The following is a 23,849-nucleotide window of genomic DNA, read 5'->3' as shown; positions in this document are numbered from 1 at the left end:
CACCGGGCTATGCGGCAGGGCAGAGCAGCTCCGGAACAAATATGTGTGCAGTCACCCGTGACACAGGACAGACAGGACGTGACAGACAACGGGGACACAACACGGACAGAAATCTCCTGGCAAGGAAAATGGCTGCGAGGACTGAGAGAATGCAAAAGGAGATGACCGAGGGGAGACCGATGGTGAGCTGATGAGGCTCAGAGAAACCTGGAGGAACAAGATGCTAACCGAATGATTTATTCCAAGACCTGCAAAGATGGATGCCCGAGAATCCTACGGCCAGAAGCCTCTACCTGCCCTCACGTTCTTTCCAGTCCTAGTCCGCCATAATGGATCCTGGCGGGGCAGAGCTGTCCACACAGCTCAGAACAAGACCTGAAAAGACACCTGACCGGATGCTTCTAAAGAGACAAGAGAGTCTGATGCCTGTCTGAGCTCCCCAGTCAAAAGTTCTATGGCCTGGCTGCCAGGCTGAGGAATGCAGAGATCGCAGATGCTAACAACAATGCCAGGGTTTCTGACAGGCCCCTCCAAGGCCTAAGGTCAAAGACATGACATATCCAAACACACATAATACACAAAAGACAAGTGACACGATACACACCAGGACTGCTCTGCCCTGCGCGTCTCAGCGCTGGGACCCAAAGTCAGGCTTTGCTTTTAAGGGGCCGCTTCATGGACGCCCCCATCTCCAAAGGAGACTCAAAAACCCCTCCCGGTGGGTCCCTACCCTGCGCCCCGCTTTCATCCCCTCTGTGGGTTGTAGCCCTCTACTTATCTCTCGCACAGCTGGGGATGCAGGTCCATGTCAGGTGCAAAAGAAGGCAGCCTCGACATCTGGGAAGTTCCTGCTGGCACTCTTGTTCAACAACTCCCTGTTGTTTCTTAGTCAGCTACGTGAAAGAAATGCAAATATCAATGCACGATCTCTGCAGCACACTGACCAAACCCAACAATTCTGCCACTCACCGTTTTCCCAAGAATGCCCGGCTCCTGGGGCCGCACCCTTTGGCCGCGCTCCGAGGCTGATGCTGTTGTCACGGGGTAAGCCTGGGGTAAGAGGAGACGAGGTGATGTGGCATTGCTGAAACCTGAGCGGAGCCTCGCTCCTCCTCCCTACTTCCCCGACTCACCGTGACTCCTCAGCCATTGCCAAAGGATACCCTGGTGACACCTTTAAACAGAAAAGGCAGAGGCTTCATCGACGAGTCCCGTGATTCTTCTGCAGGGCTCGGGAGAGCGGCGCACCCGGTGTGTCGGCCGGTTGGTGACTGGGGCTCTGCATACTCCGAGTGGATTGCCTAAAGCGCAGAAACAGGAACGGATGCTCAGAGTTGCACCGGAAAGTGAGACTGGAGCAATAACAACTCCTTCTGGATGCTATTCAATGCTCACCTTGCCTACCTCATCTTGACTGCCGATATCCAGCTGTACCTCCTAAAAAGAAAAAGAACAGTGCTGTAACAGAGTCACACTTTACACTCCCCCTGCAGAGACAAACTGTGACTGACCTGCTCAGGGGAACCTCCTCACTCGGGATGGATGGATGGATTTCGCCCTGGATTTTATCCTTCTGCATCTGAAAGAAAGTGAGGACAAAAGTCAAAGGGCTGCGGGATAACTTCACAGCTCCAAACATCTTCTGTCTATCTAGGAATATCATCTAGAGTCTGGCAACGCCCCACAAACTGCAAGTCCATGGGACTTGTCCTGTTGCAGCAGGCTATGCGGCAGGGCAGGGCAGAGCAGCTCCGGCACAAATATGTGCAGACACCCGTGACACGGAACGTGACAAACAGGGGGACAACAAACAACACATTATGCTTGTGGTGAGGGTCTCGAGGGGAAAAGGCAAAAGGGACCCCAAAGACACGCTAGGTAACATGGTACACCGGACAACACGACGTGGACCGGAACTGTTCTGCGCTGCCTGCCTGAAAGCTGCCGTCAAAAGTAGAGCCTCTCCCTTTAGATGTCCTAAGAGGCCCCTTGGAGAAGATTGCTTTTCCCTCTGCTAATTTTTAAATCTGTCCCAGGAACTCCCAACCCGCTACTCTCCCATCATCCCATCTCCAGGCCGTGGCCCTGACTTATCTTTTGGATGATCGGTGATGTGGATCCACGTTGCGCCTGAAATGAGTCTGCCTCGGAGGGCCCCGTGATCGCCTGTTAGCCTCTCGGTCAGCTACAATAAAGAAAAACAAAACCAAAGTATGAGTACAGAGGTATGTGGGCCAAATCCCAGCAAGTCAGCTACTTGCCCTCTCCTGAGTGTGCCTGGCTCCTTCAGGCTCCTGCTTCATCCTGATTCCAAGGCTATGGCCATTATTGTGAGTGGCACCTGGGTTAGAGAAAGGCAAAGTTAAATAGCATTCCTGTGAGTGCAGTGGATGACCTTGTGTGCTGTAAGACGTGCGAATGCCTCTGCTCGGCTTCTAAAAGGCCTTGGGTGGGGGGCTCAAATAAACACCCTTTCTCACCCTGCTGCCTTCAAAACCACCCCCCCAACAATAACTCCTAACTGGATACCTGCTCAGCCTCCCTCTCCTAGTCACAATCCTCAACTCACCTGAAGCCTCAATCTCAAACATCATCTTGGACACTGGGCAGATCCCTCCTGTGACACAACGAATCTGCTGAAAAAAGTGTTGTAATTAACACAACCTGGAGCCTCTGGAAGCTGCACTCCTCCTAAAAAAAAAAATACAAAACAAAATCAGAACAAAACCAGAAATTACAAATGCACTTCACCACCCCTAAACACAAAACCCAAAATCATGAACTTAAATACGCCCTGTATTCTATGCTGTTTTCTTCACAGTATCTCCAAAGCCTCTGTTGCTTTAGATACCCAGAAACACCTGCTGAAAACAAGCTGAAATAAGCTGAAAGAGCCTCTTGACTGAAATGAGAGGAGAGCTTTTATCCCAGCACCTCCCAGAGGGGGAATGAAGGCCCTGAGCAAAGGCTGGGGTTAATATACCCCTGATGGTGCCCGCCTCTCGTTCCCGTGGCACCCGGGAAAAGGGAGGGGGCTGATCCCACCGGGTATAAAAACCCTCAGAGCAGCTGCTGCTGTTTGGCTCCTCTGACTTGAAGTCAAGGGGAGTAAAGGGCTTGTTATAGAAGAAAACTCTTCAGAAAAATAACAGTGCTTTCTTTTTTTGCAACAACTACTTGGAGTAAAAGGGCAGGAAACTGATAAGAAATAAAAGTTTCTGTTTAGGCAGCATAACTAGATAAATTGGGCAATTTGCTGTTAACTTACATAATTATTCCTTAGTGGCTACTAAGTAGTACTTCATGTATGACTATGCTGGGTGGAAAAGAATGCTTATGATATGAATAGTCTAAGTCTCCTTGGGACCTCTAATTAGGCCTATCTACATTATAAGTAAAAATAAGAAAAATAAAAGCTTCCCAGGCAGTGTAAGGGTTAAGTGCATGCCAGGCTCACCCTGCTCTGAGGTTCTTGGTCCTATGGCACAGAAAGAAGGGCCGTGAAATGTAGTTTTAAACCCTTAAAATGCTGAAAAAGGCAGAGCTTCCTTCCAGTGCACCCCTTAAACAGAGGAAATGGGGCAGTTACCTCTACTGAAACTAATACAATAGCAAATAAATAGCTTCTGCCCTTTAATTTATTCTCCTTAATACTGGGAAAAGAGGGGTTTTCATCACTTTAAATCTCTCCAGTGATGAAAAAAGAGGGATTTTTCCCTCAGTTCAAACTCTTATGGAGGGATAGCTGGGCTTCTCCCTCAATTTAGGCCTCAGGACAACAAAAAGGGGCTGGCTACCCTTAATTCAAACCCATAAGAAACATTGGCAAGATTTTCCCCTTCTACTTAAACTGGAAAATAATAGAAAATGAGGACTCCCTGTCAATTAACACCCCTGACAGCATAAAAAAGGCAGGGGTTCTTTCAACTGAGACCATTAAAATTGCAGGGGAAGCAGACTTCCTCCCAGTTTGAACAGAAAGAATAAAGGAAAAGGAAGCTTTTTCCCTTTTTTCTAAACCCTTTTTCTCCTAATAACTCCTCTCCTGTCTGGGAGTGCTGTGGAGGGTCTGGGGGCCCTGGGGAGGGACTGACACAGTAAAAGGGGAAAGTTGAAAGCCCTCTCCTGGAGCCCCACATGCTGCCTGGCCTGCTCAGATGCTGCCCCTTGGCAAAAGGGCTCTTCCCTTGGCATTTTCTCAAAGTGATGCTCCATGCCGAGGTGGGTCTGGCTGCTCCCTAGTCCGTGCTGGATGCTCCGACCGTAGTTCCTGGAGGGACCCTTGGGATGCCCCTGTTAGCCCCTCTGGACTAGCAGCTCCCTGTGCGGGTGTGCCTGGGTAACCCTCTGAAAGCAGCTGGGCACACGGGGGCTGCTAAACCTTGGAGTGGGCTTGAGGTGAAGAAAGGTCCTGTGAGGAGTTCCTTCCCCTGCACAGCCCTTCGTCTGCCCCTTAAACCATGGGGTGCCAGACTTTCCTTTCTAAGGAAATTAACCATCTTTCCTCTCTGTGTGCCCGTGGCCGAAACTGCGATTCGGCCTCCAAAACTGCAGAGAACGATTTCTCACGGACCGCGGCTGCCGACGCCGAGAACTCTCGCCGCCCTTGGAGTGCCACGTGCCTCCTGCGAACGGACGTCGACGCGCAGCGGGGGTAAGTTTGGCTTTACGGGGAAGAGGGCCAGTGCAGGATTTCTCCGGGAGCAAAGCTGCCCCCGCCGAGAACTCGGGCTGCCCTGGCAGTGCCGAGCACCTCCTGCAAACTGGCGTCGGGATATGCGGGGGGTGAGTTTTTCTGTGCAGAAGTTCTCCCAGACCAAAGCTGAGAGCATCTAACCCTAACCACAACAACTTAGCTGGGTCTAAAACTTACAGCCTTCGGACTGGCAGCGTGGGACCCGACCCGCTGTGCCGCTGCTGGCCCCTTGCTAAAGCATTCCGCTGCAGTCCTAAAACTCTGCCTTTTCGGAGGGTGTTTTCTCCGACCCTGACCATAATCTTCCAAATATGCTAAAGACTCATAAAATGGCTTTGAAAAAGCCCCAACAATACCCTAAGTAGTCCCAGAAAAGTCCCTTCCAAAATCTCCTAAATACCTTTAAAAGTCCTGGAAAGAAACCTCACAAAGACGTGCTCAGTCTCCGAACTCTACCTCTTGCTGTCTAGCCCACAGATGTCATCCCTACCTTTTTGCAGTGGGTCTGTTGTCCTCTGAGGGTTCTGTCATTGTGCTGCTGTGTGAGGGTTGCTGTCTGGTCTCGCTGTTAGGGCTGCTGTGTTGTGCTGCTGTTGGGGGAAAAGGCTGTTTTTAGGGGGGCTGCTTAGGCTGAGGTTAGGGCTGGGGTGAGGGGTGGTACAGCTGTACCCTGTACCCCTGATCTCCACTGGACTGTCCAGCCCTCAAGCCCTCTCCCTTTACCCCTCAACCGGTCCCTCTGCCCCCCAGCCCTCAGCTCCTGTGTGTCACCCTTGACCCCTCTCCTTTGCCCCTCAGCCCCCAGCTTCTCTGTGTCACCCTACAGCTGCCCCTGCCACCCTCAGCATCTCTGTGTGTCACCCGCTGTCTCCTCTCCCTGTTCCTCCCTCAGCTCCCAGCCTCTGTCACCCTCAGGCCCCCACAGTGCCCCTCAAGCTGCCCCTCAGCCTCCATGTGTTGTGCCATGAAAAGACCCTAAAAAAACCTAAAAATTCCCTGAAAACCTCCTAATCTTCAAAATGTCCTAAAAACCCCATGAAAACCTAAAAACAGCCTCAGAATGCTGTTAGAATACACTGGAAATATCCTACTTTTAAAAAACCCCTAAAAATCCCCAAAGAACCTTGAGAAATCCCTAAATATACCCTAAATAGTCCAAAAAGAGCTCAAACAATACCCCAAAATCCTTAAAATACCCTGATAAGATCCTAAATAACCTAAAAATTTCCTCAAAAACCCTAAAAATACCCTAACCCTAAAAAGTCCTCCACATACCCTCAATAGTCCTAAAAAAACCCCAAGAATACCCAAATCCCCCCCCAAACAATTCTTAAAAGTACTAAGGAAGTCCTTAAAATACCCTAACAAAATCTTTTAAAAGCCCTGAAAAAGCCCTAAAAGTATCCTAAACGTTACCAGAAAATTCCTGGAAAACTCCTCCAAAAAAGCCCTAAAATATCCTTTTAAAGCCATGAGAAAAACCCTAAAAAAAAAAACCCTAAAAAACTGCTCAGCACCCAACTCCTACCTGTCACTCTCTAGACCACAAACATCATTGCAACGTTTTTATTAGGGTTGCTGCCTGCAGCTGCTGGGAGAGTTCTGGGGATGTCCCAGCATTGGGGTTACTGCCTTGTGCTGCTGTTGGGGAAAACTGGGGTCCTAAGGGTGCTCTTTAGGGTGACCTTGGGGTTGGGTTGAGGGCTGCTGCACCTGTACCCTAACCCTACCTGGTACCCTGTGTCTTTTGTACCCCTAACCCTCAGTGTGAGCTCTCCATCTGTCAAGCCTCCCCCTCCTCAGCCCGCAATGTCTGCGTGCCACCCCGAAACCTTTGACATTGTCCCTCGGCCCCCTGGCCTCCACCGTGCACTCTCCACCTGGTTAGGGGTGGTGTGAGGGGTGGTTCACCTGTCACCCTCAAGCAGCCCCCACTTTGCCCCTCAAGGCATCTGCTTCCCCTCACTCTCTTTTTGTCACCCTCAATTTCCCCACTCCCAGCCTCTCAGCATCTCTGTGCCACCCTGGAGCCTCCCAGTTGCTCCTAACGCCCCCTTCTGCCTCTCAGCTCCCCCCATCCTCTGTGTCACTCTCCAGCCCCCTCCCCTCAGCCCGCAGCCCCTTGTGACACCCTGCAGCCCACAGACGTTGTCCCTGCCTGTCTCGCTTGGGTGTTGTCCTGCTGCGAGAGCTGCGCCGTCCTCCGAGGGTTCGGGCTCCTGCGTGCTGCTGCAGGGGACTCACGGGTGGGCGGTGGGTGAAGTAACGGATGGAGCGGGAAGTGTGGTGGGACGGGTTAAGAGCGGAGTGAGGGATGGAGCAAGGGCGGGCTGGAAAATAGAGTAGGGTTAGGGGTGGAGAAAGGGACGCAGCAGCAGGGGGCTGAGGTGAGGAGGTGACTGTTAGGAGGAAGCGTAACTCCGTAACTCCAAGACCGAGTCTGCAGCCAACGAGAACTCTGAGTGACCTGGGAGCGGTGAACGTCTTCGGCAAACTGATGTAAGGAAACTGGGGTGATGAGTTTAGTTTCCCTTGGAAAACACGGCATCTGTGTCCGTGGGCCTGCACCCTGCCCGGGACCTTTGATCTCGAGTGGGCTGCCACCTCCTAAAATTCCAAACATCGCAGGTTGGAACAGGGGGTTGGAAATTTTACTCGGGGTAGAAACCAATTTTGGATTTAGCTGAAGTCTGCTGGTGAAACTTGTGTAGTCTGTTAATCGGTGTGCTTGCAAAAAGGCCTGCAGAGAGAACAAAGGAAGTTCGAGGCTACTGTTGGAAAAAGTGAATCTGGGTTACGACTGAGTGCACGGCCTCGTCCCTGTGTGAGTAAAAGTTTGAGGTTTTGCTGGCAGTGTCACCGAGTGCTAAGGGGTCCCCTGGTCGATAGGGCAACTTGGGAGGGTTTGCTTCAGGCTTTGCTTGTGAAAGGTGTGAGAAAAGCAAGCAGCTCTGAAGCAGATGAGCCCCCTCTTGCCTGTTGAAGTGTTGGATAAAGCAAAGATAAACCTCAAGGTCCCTTCCCACCCAAACCATTCCGTGATTCTTTGCCCTGGAGGCCAGGGTGCACCTGTCACCGCATTTCTCTTCACAGAGAAAAGCAAGGTACAATTCTTCCCAAGAATATTTCTGGGATTCACATTCTCTGAACCTCAGATGAAGGAAAAACAATTCTTATCTCATTTGCTGTGCCTCTGTTTGTGCTGAAGTAGAATGCAACGTGGAGATTGTTCACCCAAAGTGATGGTGTTTTGTTTCCTTGGCCTGTCGGGGCCAAGTGTGTGTGTGTGTCGGGTCTGTTGGGTGACAGTAACGAGTAGTGTGTGGTGTGTGCAGGGTTGAGTACTTGGCAGATTCAGTTTAGATGTAATGTAATATACTATAATAAAGTAATTAATTAGCCTTCTGATAAGGCAGAATGCAGATTGGAAATATTTGCACATATGATATTAAAGGATACATGAACCACCTTTCTGTGAGACAAAGACACAAGACGTGGCCCATCCCTAACTTAGGACACAGCTAAAAAATAATATATAATTTTTAATCTATTTTTGAATAACTCTCTAAAACTAATGGCAGATGATATAGCTATTTTATCTGGCAAGCTTCCGTGCAAAATTTCCTGCTGATGCTGGCTCAGACAGATGGAGATTTGGGAGGAGTGGGAAGAACAAAGTGCCACAGGGCTTTATTGGATAAGCATTGATAGGTTTCTGCAAGCTTCTATTACAAGGTTGATGAACCTTGTGTTTGTTAACTTCAGTTTTGCTCAGCCAGCGTTTTAACCCTGCTTTATCTCCTGTGGTCCAGATGACACATTCACACATCTTTAGAAAATTCAGTGGGATGGTCTTCAAACATGTGACTTTGCAGCAGTGAGGGCAGAAACTTGATGGTTTTACCTCAATCTATAGTTTTTCAATATTGCTATAGAAAGTGCTTTTCTGTGAAATGGCTACTTTGGTTAGATCATGCAAATTGAGTGCTGGCTACTTCCATAAGTTGAAGAGTAAGAATAACTCAGGAATGTTTCATCATTTGTCTCTGCACTGGTCAGAAATGGTAATTTGAACTCCAATCTGTAGAAATTTAGCAAAAGAAGTTGGAATACTCGGAGGATAAAAATAGAAAAAAATGCTTTGGAAAGATTTTTCCTTACTAGTGAGTGAGTTTCTACCTGTAGGAGCATCGGGGGTAGCACGGTCGGGACGAGTGATCTCTGAAGCCGGGTCGTGGAACTTGGGGTTTATTGCAAAGGGCCCGGGGGCAGGGGCCTTTTGGAACTTGGGGTTTATTGCAAAGGGCCTGGGTGCAGGGGCCTGCTGGGAGCTGCCAGCCACAGCTCAGAGCAGGCCTGAGAGAAGAGAGGGGTTGAGACGATGAGAGGGTAAGAGCGTAAAAAGGTAAGAGAGCAAAAGCATAAGAGTAAAAAGGGGTAAGTGAGTAAAAGGTCAAGAGAGTGAAGTTCCCATTACAATATAATAAATCATCTTCTGTGTTGAATATTCTACTTCTCACTAACCAATCTAGTACAATACACAAATGCTATAGCATTTCCATACGGCCTATAAGAATCACTACATTACCATACTGTGTTACATTTTAAACCCTAAAAGCTCCTCTTTGGACCCCTTCTGCCAAGCTAGTAGGGTCTGCTCGGCCCCTTGGAGCTGTCTGCAGGCAGAAGGTGTTGTTTCATCAAAGGGGATTACCTTCAGCTGGCCACACCGTTGTTTTCCTGTTGTTCAGTAACTGAGGGATCTCAAAGCTCGCTTTCATTTCAATCTTGCTTATAGAAATATTACCTCATCCATTCCCGTTTGTTCCCCCACTCGTTCGCGGCTGCCCCAGCCTCTGTGTCGGCTCCGGCACAGTCCGTCTGTCCCGGTCCGTCTGTCCCGGTCCCGGCCGCCTGGCCCGCGGCCGCTCCGCTGGCCGTGCCGGCGCAAGGGGCGGGGGGTCCCTCCTGCCGTGTGCACCGTGGGTACCGCGCTGATCGCACCGAGGGGGGGTCCCGTCTGTCCCATCCCCGGCTGCCCTGACTCTGCTCGGCTCCCGCCGCTGCAGCCGGGGTCCGTCGCCGGTTTTGTCTCTGCCGAATCAGCCGCCGTGAGCCATGTGGGGCCGATCCACGCTGCAGCTCGGTCTGCACCGGAACAGCCCCTGGGACGATCCCGGCTGCAGACCCCGCCTTTGGAGGACCGAGACCCTGAGCTGTGCCGAGCCCCTCGGGCGATTCCCCCTGCAGACCCCGCCTTTGGAGCATCCAGACCCTGAGCTGTGCCGAGTTCCCCCGTCCTGCCCTGAGCTCCGTTCCCTTGGTAACCACAGCTCCGGCTGCTCAGCGGAACTCTCTAAAGGAATCACCTTATCGAAACACTAAAAGTTCTGGTAAAAGAAAGCCCTCTCCTGATTCATCCTAAAAATACGGGAGAAAAGCTATAGAAGATAAAAATCCAAAAAGAATGGGATAAAGGGATTGGTCTATTTCCATTAAAAGAGGTTCCCATAGGAGGGGGCGGACCAGGGTTTGTGAATGCTCCTTTGACTTCGTCTGAGGTCTGAAATTTTAAGAAATAAATAAAAGGGATATTTGGAGGATCCCATAGGCATAGCTGAACAATTAGACCAATTTTTAGGTCCAAACATTTATATTTGAGAAGAGATGAGGTCTGTAATGAAAATAATATTTTTCTCAGGAAGAAAGGCAATCAGAGCAGCTGAAATAAAAGCTTAGGAAAAAAGATAATCTGTGGGGACCCCCAGAGAAGACAAAATGCCAACTGTACCTCCTGAGTGGGGTAAAAATAATAAGGAGGGGAGTAAACACGTGAATAATTATCGTAATTACATAATCAAAGGAATAAATGAGACAGCATATCAAAGGCGAAATGCAGGAAAAAAAAAGTTTTTAAGGGACAGCTTTTAGAAGGGAAAGAAGAAACTTCAGCTAAATAGATAAACAAACTTAAGAGAAATAGGAAAATGGTCCTAAGTAAGCAGAAGATTTGAAAATCTTTAAAGAGATGGGCACAGAGGAGGAATAGGGAGGTCATAAGCTCTAATTTTTTGGGGGGGACAAATACCATCTGGAGCCTGTGATAACTTTAAAAGTGGGTCCCCAAGAAGAAGAACTGGAATTTGTAATAGACACAGGGGCAGAGAGAACCTGCCTGTTAAATATTCCAAAAAGTTATAGTGTGAGCAAACATATAGTGAAAGTAACAGGGGCAAAAAGAGAAAGTTTTACATTTCTGGTCATTAAAGATGTAGTAATTGAGGGAAGAAACTAGAATTTGGATGGGAGATGTCTTATTGGTCCCAGGGGCAGGTAGCAATTTATTGGGAAGAGTCTTACAAGTGCAATTAAGAATAGGAGTTATATCAGAAAATGGGAAAATGACAGCTAGAGTTTTAAAATTAGGCCAAGAGGATGAAGAAAAAAAAATCAACAAAGAAGTTTGAGCTGGAGAAGGAAATAGGGGAGGATTAAATATTGACGCCATAAGGGTTACAATTGAGAGACGAGATTGTCCCATACATGTACGTCAGTATCCTGTATCTTTAGAAGGACGGGAAGATTTGAAGCCAGTCATAGAAGGACTAATAAAGGATGGGGCATTAGAAACTTGTATGTTTCCTCATAATATCCCTTTCCCCCCAGTAAAGTCTGATGGCAGTTATAGACTAGTATAAGATTAAAGGGAGGTTAATAAAAGAACTCAGACTCACTACCCAGTGGTAAAATATCTTAGACACTTAATAAATAAAAGTAGCTAGAAAACCAACCATGAGAAAATTGCAAGAATTTTATTCATTCTCCCTCCCTCTTCAAAGAGAGAGATCAGAAAATTACCTAGATTATTGAAATATTATAGATTATAGATTGAGGGGTACGCACAAGTAGCAAAATTCGTGTATGAAAAAAATTGACAGAAGGAGATGATATAAAACAGACCAAAGAAGATATTGTTAAATTAAAAGAGTTAAGTTAAAACTAGCCTAAGTACCAGCTTTAAGCTTACCTTTGTTAGAAAAATCCTTTATCATTTATACATAAATACAGAAAATGGAGTAGCTCATAAAATTTTAATTCAAGAGTAAGGAAGAGTAAAAAAGTATCTAGTAGCTTATATATCAAAGATGTTAGTAAGCCACAGCTAGCCAGTAGGTATTTAACAGCTACTGCAATCCTAGTAAAAGAAAGTTGTAAGCCTACTTTTGGAAGTAATTTAGTTAGGTTCACCTCGTACCATCTGAGGTCAGTTGAATTAAAAAAAAAAAAAAAAAAAAACAACAGGTAAGAAGAGAAGAAAGAGAAGTTGAAGTAGGGAGGTGGTTAGCAAACTCTGAGATGTTAGAATGTGAAGTGATGACATTTTGGTGCTAGAAGAGAGCAGAAGTGTGAATGTGGGGTTTTTGCACGAAAGGCAGGGAAGTGTCTTAACACACAATTGTTAGGAGGTTATTCAATGCTGAACTGAGGTCCAGAAAGGGTTTAGCAGAACAGGCCCTCCTTGAAGGGAAAAGAGGATAAGTTGACTAGAGAAAGGAAAAGAATGTCAGGAGCACCTGGGGACGCCAAGTTTGGGGTTGTCAAGGTTGGGAGGTGTCTGACCGCTCCCTACGAGCGGCAGGGTCTCGGAGGCTGCGGCAGGCACCGATCCATGGAGGTGACCCGGCAGCGGTGCTGGCAGCAGGGGACACACGGGTTTGCCAGGCAGGAGCGGGCTGGCTCCGTGGCGGAACTGCCAGGGGGGCTCCCAGACTGCCGGGGTCCCGAGTCGAGGATGGCAGTGTCGGCCCCAGTAAGTGGGCCGAGAGAGAGAAGGAAAGAGAAAGAGAGAGAAGGAGAGAGAGAGAGGGCAAAAGGGACCCAAGGCTGCCCCCAGGGTCCCCATGCCCGTGGCTGTTCTCCCCTGCTCCGGCCCTGCAGCGAAGTGGCAGCACGGCATTGACAGCAAGGCCGTGAAAAGAGCGGGAGGGGGCTAGCACTAAAAGATAAAATCAAAGCAGAGATTGCTGACTCTCCAAACCTCACAAAGTGGTTTGTTTTTCTTAAGTAAGAAGATTTTTGGTCTTTTCTTTTGTATGTTTTGTTTGCTGTTAAAAAGAAGTTTTTTGGTTTTTGGTTTTTTTTCCTGAAGAATGGGTTTGTAAGGCTAAAACAATTAAATGCTGCCCAAAAAGTAAAAAGCAATAGATGTGATACATCTAGTGTTAAAATTGGTCTAGCTTTTCTTATTTAACTAACTGTAACTCACAAAAAGAAGAATTTGCCTCTGCAGCTATTAGCACAGCTGGATAGAAGAAGAAGAGGCTGCTGTGGAAAAAGCTTTTAGCTAAACCCAGAAAGTTTGGAAGAAAAGTGAATGGTAAAAGTTAATGCAGTATTATCTTACTTTTATTACTATGCTATTAAGAAGTCCTATCCAGGTACTACCGAAGCAACAATCAGAATCACGGAAAAAGGGTGAATTCATGCCAGCAGAATCAATGGACTATCACATTTAAACCGGGTGATACCAAACTGACTTTCCAATAGGGACTGAGCGGTAATAGTTTGGAAAAAGCAAAATGATCCAAGAAATGTACAAAGAATAACACTGAATTCAGAAGTAAGACAATGCTTATACCACTGGTTTCAAGCACGGCCTGAATAAAACATCTCCTTAGGGGAGGAATACTCCAGATAGAAGGATCAAGACTGTTTTTGTGTTCCGACCTTAGCCTGAGAATTGTACAGGGAGAAGGGGAATTACCATTTCCATCAGTAAACTTTATTTGATTCATTCCAATACTGGACATGCTAGCTGGGTTATAAGTAAATGCTTGAATTGTGAGAATAATTAGTATTGTAGTTCACAACATTTATGCTCTTATTGCAAAAAGTGTTAAAGTAATAACTTAGCTTTGTGGATGGGAATTATTACTGCCTGTTGAATGAGAGATACCTGAAGAATGGTAAGAGACCACAGTTAAAGGGTGTCGAAACCAATTTGCCTGGAAATTAGTTAAGAGAAAGTGACAAGGAAATAGAGGGCAAGACCAGATTGGCCTCTGTATTTTGCCACCGAGAAGATCAAACACACCTGCTGTGGGTTGCAACCTCACAGGCCTGGGAGATGGGAGTATAAGCCATACTGGACCTCTGTTATTCCTGCTTCTGGCACTCATTTGTTCTCTTTTCCCTTTCGGGATACCAGAAGATTGTGTCACAAATGCTGCAGAAAGCATCACGTGGAAAGATACCAAAGTTCCTCTTTAATTACACACACCTATGTCAACAGCCACTGTTATAACCCATCCAAATTAAGAACCTGTAGGCAAAATGGAGTAAATTATTGGATTACAAGAAACTTAGGAAAAAGTGGTAATAGATTTGGAATTGAATATCCAAAAGGAGAGAGATGGATTTGTTTTACATTTAATCTTGAAGATACGGTTCGAGATTTGGTAAAAAAACAAATAATAAACAAAAAGGTAAAACCAGCACAGCAACTTAACTCTGTATTGACCCCAAATTATCTATTGAGTCGTATTACAAGACTCCAAGCAGTTATAGAAATGATAGCAAATGGAGCTGCCCAGGCATTGGAGTTAATATCAAGTCAGCTAAGCCAAACAAAAACTGTAGGGTATCAGAATAGGTTGGCTTTAGACTATTTATTGGCCAAAGAAAGGGATGTTTGTGGAAAGTTTAATATATCAAATTGTTGAAAATTGATGACCACAGAAAAGTCATTCTAGAAAAAGCAAAAGAAATCAAAGAAGAAAAAAATATATATGCATATAATAATCCAGGTACCGGTCCAAAAATTAGATAACAATGTTAAAACCTAGCTGGTAGGGTAATGTATTAGAAGAAATTAAGGTCTTTCATTTTATGTGTTGCAACTATTTTTATATTTCTTCCTTGTGTAATCCCCTGTTTTATTTTGCCCGCATAGTCCAGAACATGCAAGTAGATAAGAAATACTGCTCAAGCCAAAGGATTTACAAAGAATAAGAGTGGGGATTGTGAAAAGTGCGTGTATTTTATGATTGGCTTTTTGGAAATATTAAAATTAATATTATATGTGTTGTGTTAGAAAGTAATGCTGTATTAACTCTCTTAAGTAGTGTGTTAAATATAGTTTTAGGTTACAAAAACTGTTAAAATAGAAACGATGCTATGTAAGATACTTTTTTTAAAGAAAGGACTTGCAGCAAGATAGCAGCCACAGGACACCTAAATCTTTCAGAGAAAAAGAATTTATTGCCCTCTTATCAGAAGAAACGAACTTCTTCCTGCCTCCAAGGCACCGTTAGGATTAGAAGGAAGAAGTGGATGATGACCAGACAGAATCCTGTATTTGAATGGAATTTATGCACCATGTATGAAGTGTATGACTATGCAACAGGCTATTGCTGTTAAAGGTTAATCCTTTGTTAACGGGGGTCCTTTTTCGGGCTCATGCTGCCCAGAAAAAGGTACCCAGACGTCCGTAACTCTTTGTTTTTGTTGTCTCATATTGTCCTAATTCAACTTGGCCAAATTATTATTACTCTAATTGTATTACTGTTTTTATAACCATTTTATTACTATTAAACTTTCAAAATTTTAAAAGCAAGTGATTGGCATTTTTCACACCAATCTGTTAGTTGAAAATTATCAAAAGATTTTTGTGAGTTTTCTAATTTTGGCATTAATGCTGGCGAATTTTCAGGGTTTACTGTCTAATTTTGGGTCGAGAAATCTGTCCCAAAGACTGAGGGGACTCTGGTGCTATTTGGGAACAGTTCTTTTTCAAAATTCTTTTGTGTTGGGATCAAAGGGTTGGCATTTGCAGGGGCAAAATAATTCTCTGTCTGTCCTGTATTTATTAAAGCAGCTGCCTTATTCCAGCCTCCTCCTCCTCCTCCTCCTCGTCGCACGGTTTGTGTGCATGGATGTGGCTGTGCAGACGAATCGTGACACAAAGTAGTCCCACTGGGTGCTAGGAGTGTGGAAGGCGAAAGCACGGAGGCACATCAGGTATCGGTTGTGCACAGTTACGCGCGGCACTGCAGAGGGATCTCTCGGTGCCCGGCAGAAGGAGAGACGCAGAAGGATACATGCAAGGCGCTGCAGTTTTCACCTGCTGTGGTGCCGTGTATAGACACAGTGGCGGCAGAAGTGGTGTGACAGGGCACAGGGATGCCGGCTGTGGCCGGACAGCGGCACGCAGCGGCTCGGAACCAGGACCGGGCTGTGCCAAAGCTGCGGCAAAAGCAGTGGGGGGTGGCAGCGGGGCCGTGGAGATAGAACTGCGCATGCGTGCAGCTGATCCCTGAAGCAGCGCTGTGGTTCGATGAGTCGGCGCGGAGTGATATCATTGGTGCTGGGGTTGTAGCAACTGCGCATGCATGGGTTCCGTCACTACTGCAGCGCAGGCAGTCATCATGGCGGCGGGCGGGCCGGGGGGTGTGGGAGGCGGTGGAGCTGCGGGAACGGGACTGCGGCTGCAGCCGTGGAAGGAAACGTTGGGACGCCCATGGTTGCAGAGGCAGCGGAGCCACACCATCCAGAAGCTCTGAAGCGGGAGGGTGCGGTGGGGAAGGCGCAGCTCGGCCCGCCATGCAGCGGCGGCGGCAGGAGAGGGGAAGCGACCACGGGCGGCGCTGACGGGAGGCTGAGGTGGAGCGCCGCAGCGCCGGCACGGGGTGGCTTGGGTGGCTGGGGCGCCCCGGTAAGACAGTCATTAAAACACCCTAAAAATTATTTTTAAAGCCCTGAAAGAGCCCTAAAGGTATCCTAAACATTTCCAGAGAATTCCTAAAAACTCCTGAAAAAAACACCTTAAAATATCCTTAAAAATCCCTGAAAAATCACCTGAAAGACCGTAAAAAACTGTTTAACCCCTACCTGTAACACTGTGGCCTCCAAACATCATCTCTTACCTATTAATCGGGGTAACTGCAAGGCCCTCAAACACCACCACAATCACCAGCTTGAGTTGGTCTGGACAGCACCAAATAAAATAAAATAAAAAGCTTTATACATAGAAAAATTAAAAAAAAAATTAAATAAAAAATTTTAAAAAATTCTTTAAAAATGGAAAAATCAAAAATAAAAATTAAATAATAAAAAAATGCTTTAAAAATGGAAAAATCAAAAATAAAAATTAAATAAAAAATAAAATTAAAAAAATAAAAAGCTTTAAAAATAGAAAAACCAAAACTAAAAATTAAATTAAAAAAAAATTAAAAAAATACAAAGCTTTAAAAATAGAAAAATCAAAAATAAAAATTAAAAAAAAAATCAAAAAATAAAATAAATGCTTTAAAAATAGAAAAATTAAAAGTAAAAATTAAATAAAAAATAAAATTAAAAAAATACAAAGCTTTAAAAATAGAAAAATCAAAAATAAAAATTAAAAAAAAATCAAAAAATAAAATAAATGCTTTAAAAATAGAAAAATTAAAAGTAAAAATTAAATAAAAAATAAAATTAAAAAAATAAAAAGCTTTAAAAATAGAAAAATCAAAAATAAAAATTAAATAAAAAATAAAAAATAAAATAAATGCTTTAAAAATAAAAAAATCAAAACTAAAACAAAACAAAATTAAATGCTTTAAAAATAGAAAAATTAAAACTAAAAATTAAAGATAAAAATAAAATTTAAAAAATAAAAAGCTTTAAAAATACAGAAATCAAAAATAAAAATTAAATTAAAAAAAATAAAATAAATGCTTTAAAAATAAAAAAATCAAAACTAAAAATTAAATAAAAATAAAATTAAAAAATAAAAAAGCTGTAAAAGTAGAAAAATAAAAAATAAAAATTAAATAAAAATAAAATTAAAAAATAAAATTAATTAAAAAATAATGAAAAACAAAATAAAATCCGTAAAGTGCTGTAAAGTACCGTTAAAGTTCCATAAAAGGTAGTGCCATAAAGCTCGACAACCGCGCTTTACGCCAGTTTTACGACAGTCGCGCTTTACGACACCTTTTGCGACAGTCGTGCTTTATGACATTAACCTTTATGGAACTTTTATGGTACTTTACAGCACTTTACGGTTTTTATTTTGTTTTTCATCTATTTTAATTTTTTTTTAATTTTATTTTTTCCTTAATGTTTATTTTTAATTTTTCAAGCTTTTATTTTATTTTTCTAATTCTATTTTTTATTTACTTATTATTTTTAATTTTTCTATTTCAAAAGCTTTTTATTTTATTTTTTAAATTTTATTTTTTATTTAATTTTTAATTTTTCTATTTTTAAAGCATTTATTTTTTATTTTTATTTATTTTTTAAAAAATTTTTCTACTTTTAGAGCTTTAATTTTATTTTTTAATTTTATTTTTATTTTTCAATTTTTAAAACATTTATTTTTCTAGTTATATTTTTGATTAAATTTTTATTTTTAATTTTTCTATTTTTAAAGCATTTTATTACATTTTATTTGGTGCTGCCCAAACCTGCTGTAGTGCATTTTTATACTTTATAATACTTTGAAGTCATTTTGTTTTATATCCCCATATTTTTCCCAAATGGTTTATCCCAAACTGTACCCCTCTCCTTCTACCTGTGTTATCCCTCTCCCGGGATGAGATCATACCCAAACCCCCACCCTGGCTCTCTGTCAATGACTCAGCCTCCAATCCCCTCCATGCAGAAGTTTCAGTCCAAGTCGTCCAGTGTTTAGCCAGAGGCCAGGGGTCAGCCCCCCGAGCCTTGCCCCATACGCTGTCCTGTATGTCTATGCCCCAGCATCCATCCCTTAGGGTCACTTATTGGTTGGTAAAATGTTATCTACTTTCGGTTTCCACCTCCCTTTAAATGTAACCTTGGCACATCTCCCTGGGGCTCTTGGCAGGAGGCCCCTGAGGTGCAGGGGCTCCTTTGGGACTCCTAATAAAACCTTGGATTAACCCCTGCTAAGAGTCAGCCCTTTATCATCTACCCATGTCTCTGGTGTCTCTTGTGCTGCACAGGGGCCCAGCCCAGGTGCCCTCAGCACCCTCGGGGCAAACACAGAGAGTGTCTCCTGCCAGCCCAGGTGCCCTCAGCACCCTCGGGGCACAGAGAGTGTCTCCCCGCTCTCGGCCGTGTCAGGGCTGCCCCCCGGTGTCTGCCGACTCGGGACCGGCTGAGGGTTACTGAGAGGCTCGCACAAACCTGCTCGGCTGCTGATTGTGGCGGTGTTTGAGGGTCCCCAGGACAAGGGAAGAGACGAGAATCTTGACTCCACCTTTCAGAAGGCTGAAATATTATTTTATGATCTCTATTATATTAAAAGAAAATGAGATAGTAGAACTATACTAAAAGAGCAAGGACACATCAGAAAGCTGGAAAGGAATGAATAATAAAAACCTGGGACTGCTCACAGCCCCGACGCAGCTGGACCATGATTGGTCATCAAGTAGACACTGCACAGGAGACCAATCCAAGATGCCCCTGTTGCTAAACCATCTCCAGCCCACACTCCACAGCCAGCAGATCGTTATTGGTTCCATTTCTGTTCTGAGGCTTCTCAGGAGAAAAATCCCTGCAAAAGGATTTTCATCAAACACGTCAGTGCCAGGTGATGGCACAGGCAGCATCGGCCGGCCGAGGTCACTGTGTCATCCCTGCCAGCCCAGGTGTCACAGCAAGGAGGAGAGAGTTCACCCTGTGCTCACCCTGCAATACAGAGCAATACAACACAACACACATATTAACACAAGATGATAACCTTTTTCTATTTTCATTACATGTAGATTTACTGTTATAGGAAACCCAAATCAACAAAAGCACACAGAAAACACCACTCATCTACCATTAACACCCCCTTCAGATGACACACGAAGTCACCATCCCTCTCATCACAACTGCTAAATTACACCCCAGCAATCATTGGTCCTCGGGAACGTGGTTCCCGGGAGCCTCAAAAAAATCCTCCTGCTTGACAAAAACCCCGGTCCCTGGACAGTCCGCGCCCAAACTCTGGTGATGAACGTCACCTCACAGACCGTCCGGGACCGAGGAAAAAAAAAACAGCCGGGGGGGGGGAAACCCAGCTGGGGATTTTTTATTCTAAATTTGAAAATGAGTTGAAAAACTTGAAAAGCAAAAGTCACACACACAAGGTTAAATCCAGTAATCCAGTCGGCATGCGCTGACACATGCAGAGACGAGCAGACGCAGACAGACACAGACATGTGCTCTCATACACGCTCTTCCCACTTACACACTCGCTGCGGCCCTTACTCGAGACGCTGAAGAACGTGCTGCGACACATCTTCTGGCTGCGCTCCTTGACGTCAGTTGGTAGGTTCTGGGGAAATCGGTAGCCTTGGGGACCTGTGAGACGACAGGAAGCGGTCAACGAGTGGCTATCTGACAGCTAGGACTTGTCTCCACTCTGAACCAATAAGTTTTCTACCCAAAATCCCATAAAAGACAGATGAACAGTAAAGTTTTTATAACTCTTCTACCTAACTGTGACTACGTGCCCAGGCAGGGCAGCTCCAACCATAAGTGGTACAATATAAGTACACACAACAATGTAAGTCGATGCATACAGTGCAAGTGTACATAGAGGGTAGGTACATACAGTATAAGCCAGCACAGGTACACACAATATAAGCCAGGACTTGAGATAACTCGCTGGAAGATGAATTCTTGAGTCCTATACCCTTCAGAAGATGGAACCTATAGAAGTACTGCGGTCTCATGAGGAGGGTGCAAGACACTCCCTCTAGCAGTCCAAGAGAATGGCATGGAAAAAAAGGCACTACCAAAGCTGGTAGTGAGAAGGAAGATGGATGAGAACATCTTGTCCGTTTGAGACATTCCTGTCTCAAAGAGTAAAAATGTAAAGATGCCAGAATAAGGGATATCCAGAAAGGAACGTGAGTAGAATACAGCCTATACGGCACAGAATAGTGCTGATAAAGCATCGCGACGTGACAAAGGCCTATGACGTGGAAGACAACGGACACAGACACGAACAACACAGACACGGACAACATAGACACGGACAACATAACACAGAGACAAGTGGCAACTGCCTGGCACTGTCCCCTTAGGCACCCGAGATGCCTAGCGCAAGATGTGCCAGAGGCTGATGATGCCAAAGGAGAGGAAGCCCTATGACGATAGCACGTGATGATGAAACGTAACTCGTTAAAAGAAGTTAGTGCCGAAGTAGTTAAGAGAATGCTCGAGAGGCTCGGCGAGCCTAGAGAAGGAAGCCGACGGCCAGGTGACCGTGGCTATAGCTCCGGACATGAAGGCGAGCTCCTCGGGGGAAAGATCCGTGACGACGTCGGGCCGAGGAAGGCGGACAACGCAAAGTTCACGAGAATCCTGAGATGGGTCGGAACTGCCCTGCCCGGCAAAGGCTCTGGTCAGGCTGAGGAGAAACCCTCTCCCTTTTCTTCCAGAGAGCCGGTCCCACTACAGACCTCTCTGCTAAGCTGACATCAAATTGCCCTCTGTGATAGTAAAGGTTTTTCCCCTTCTCCAAACCACTGGCCCCGACACTTAGCTTTTGGAAGAGGAGCGGACAAAATCCATCCTCGGTCGGACGTGGATGTTGAAACGTGCTCCGTGTGTGCCTCGGTGCTGTCGTTTCCAAGCTTTGGCTACGAGGCTCCTCAGGGTACCTAAGACAAAACAGAAAAGGTGACTATTGCCGTCAAAAACAGTAATCCCCGGGGCTCCTCCGCACCCCTGCCCCGGCTCACCTCAAATCTTGATTTGACTCCAGAGGGTGCCCAGAAGATACCTGCAAAAAGAATAGGTACACACTTAGCATGCTGCTGTGTAACACTCACCTATGAGTCAGCCTGCCTAAACACCGACTCACCTGCCCTCCTCTGTTCCTTGGCGTGCCTAGGGCAGCGACAGCACCTGCAAAGAAACAAAGCAGAAAAGCATGCTGAGACACTGCGAAAACACAACCTCCCAAATCTGACAAGGATGCCACACTGATACCTTAAGCTGCACACACCTGGAATGGGCATGCCCGGCCAGGATAGATGGCAAGTGGACCACCTAAAATAAAAAGTGGAGATGCTTAGAGCTGCACCAGAAACTGAGACCTCAGCAATAACAACTGCTTCTGTACACTACTCAATGCTCACCTCGCCCACTCGGCCTTGACTGCTGCTCTCAGCCTTGACTTCCTAAAAAGAGAGACAAAGAAGACTGCTCTAACAGCCATCATTTATGCTCTCTCTACAGAGACAAACAGTGACTGACCTGCTCGGGGGAATCCCCTCACCCGGGATGAGGGGCTCTGCCCTGGATTTCATCCTTCTGCACCTGAAAGAAAGGACAAAAATCAAAGAGCTGCAGGATAACTTAAGAGCTCCAGACATCTTGTGCCCATCTACAAATCCCACCTAGAGTCCAACGACACCCCACATTACAAACATCAAGTCCCCGGGACTTCTCCTATTGCACCAGGCTATGCAGCAAGGCAGAGCAGCTCCAGCACAAATGTGTGCAGACACCCGTGACACAGGACAGGACAAACAACGGGGACACAACAGGAACAGAAATCTCTGGGTAAGGAAAATGACAGCGAGCACCGAGAGGACGCAAAATTAGAAGACTGAGGTGAAACTGATGGCGGGCTGATGAAGTTCAGAGAACCCTGGAGGAAGAAGATGCTAACTGAATTATTTATTCCAAGAACTGCAAAGATGGATGCCCGAGAATCCTATGGTCAGAAGCCTCTACCTGTCCCCACATTCTTACAAGTCCTAATCCATCATAACAGAACCTTGCAGGGTGCAGCTGTCCATACAGCTCAGAACAAGACCTGAAAAGACATCTGACCGGATGCTTCGAAAAAGAGTTGCCATTCTGATACCTGTCTGAGCTGCCGAGTTAAAAGTTCCATGGCATCGGTGCCAGGGCAAGGAACGCTGAGAGTACAGATACTAAGACTGATGCCAAGGTTTCTGACAGGCCCCTCAAAGGGCTATGATAAAAGACATGAGATATCCAACAACACATAATACACAAAAGACAAGTGACACAATACACACTGGGACTGCTCTGCCCCGCTCACCTCAGCACTGGGATCAAAAGTGAGATTTTGCTTTTATGGGGCCTAAGGGGCCACTTCATGGACACCCCCCCCACCTCCAAAGCGGACTCAAAAACCCATCCCAGTAATTCCCAAACCAGCACCCTGCTTTCATCCCCCCTGGGGGTCGTAGCCCTCTACTTCTCTCTCAGACATCTGGGGATGCCGGTCTCAGGTGCAAAGAAAGTCCACCTCGTCAGCTGGGAAGGTCCTGCTGGCACCGGGCTGGTGTCTCTTCGACAGCTGTATTAAAGAAAACCAAACATCAATGCCTGATTGTGGCACCACATCGGCCAAAACCCCACAAGTCTGCTACTCACCGTGCTCCTAAGAACGCTCAGCTGCTCGGGCCGCACGCTTCGGGCACGCTCAGAGACCGAGGCCGTCGCCACAGGGGACGCCTGGATTAAGAGGAGATGAGGTGATTTGTCACGGCTGAAACCTGAGTGGACCCTCGCTCCTCCCCCCTACTTCCCTGCCTCACCACAACTCCTGGGTAGCTGCCAGAGGCCACCTGGATGGCACCTTTAAATAGAAAAGTTCAGGGCTTCATCACCAAGTCCTGTAATGCATCCACAGGGCTCACATTTGCAGGAAACCCGGAGCATCGGCCAGCTGGTGACGGGGGCTTGGCATACTCCGAGTGGATTGCCTAAAGCGCACAAACGAGAATGGAAGCTTAGAGCTGCACCAGAAATTGAGACCTGAGCAATAACAACTACTTCTCTCCACTGCTCACCTTGACAGCTGGTATCCACATTTGCTTTCTAAAAAGAAAGACAAAGAACAGTGCTGTAACAGAGTCACCATTTACACTTCTGCTGCAGAGACAAACGGCGCCTCACCTGCTCGGGGGAAACCCCTCATCCGGGATGGGGCCCTCTGGCACACATTTAATCCATCTGAATCTGAAAAAAAAGTTAGGACAAGAGTCAAACTGTTGCAGGATAACTTAGGAGCTCCAGACGTCTTGTGTCTATCTACAAATCCCATCTAGAGTCCCACTACACCCCACATTACAAACTCCCAGGGACTACTCCTACTGCACCAGGCTATGCGGCAGGGCAGAGCAGCTCCGGCACAAATGTGTGTGCTGACACC

The 23,849-nt window shown here is 45.9% G+C and overlaps 1 protein-coding gene across 4 annotated transcripts; it reads right to left on the bottom strand.

Annotated features, from left to right (window-relative positions):
• Window positions 1-14,934: 14,934 nt before the first annotated feature.
• On the bottom strand, window positions 14,935-22,730 carry LOC129118988 (uncharacterized). 4 transcript variants are annotated; one of them, XR_013182535.1, is made up of 9 exons: window positions 21,914-22,730; window positions 21,796-21,837; window positions 21,663-21,706; window positions 21,519-21,562; window positions 21,397-21,437; window positions 19,896-21,315; window positions 19,040-19,214; window positions 18,845-18,928; window positions 14,935-16,396 (listed from the first exon to the last, which is right to left on the bottom strand). XR_013182535.1 is itself a non-coding variant. In XM_077179373.1 (9 exons), exons 1-6 carry the CDS (start codon window positions 22,030-22,032, stop codon window positions 21,307-21,309), a joined length of 315 nt encoding a protein of 104 aa, XP_077035488.1. In that variant the 5' UTR covers window positions 22,033-22,730; the 3' UTR covers window positions 14,935-16,396; window positions 18,845-18,928; window positions 19,040-19,348; window positions 19,916-21,306. The 4 variants fall into 4 exon arrangements, 3 of the variants coding, with proteins under 3 accessions (XP_077035488.1, XP_077035487.1, XP_077035486.1); XM_077179373.1 differs by having other exon boundaries at window positions 19,040-19,348; window positions 19,916-21,315; window positions 21,647-21,706; XM_077179372.1 differs by having other exon boundaries at window positions 19,040-19,348; window positions 19,916-21,315.
• Window positions 22,731-23,849: the final 1,119 nt, after the last annotated feature.

The sequence above is a fragment of the Agelaius phoeniceus genome, chromosome 5, assembly GCF_051311805.1.
Source record: "Agelaius phoeniceus isolate bAgePho1 chromosome 5, bAgePho1.hap1, whole genome shotgun sequence".
In the NCBI taxonomy this organism is placed as follows: Eukaryota; Metazoa; Chordata; class Aves; order Passeriformes; family Icteridae; genus Agelaius; species Agelaius phoeniceus.
Note: the sequence above shows the minus strand (reverse complement) of the source record. Positions and strands in the feature narration are given on the sequence as shown.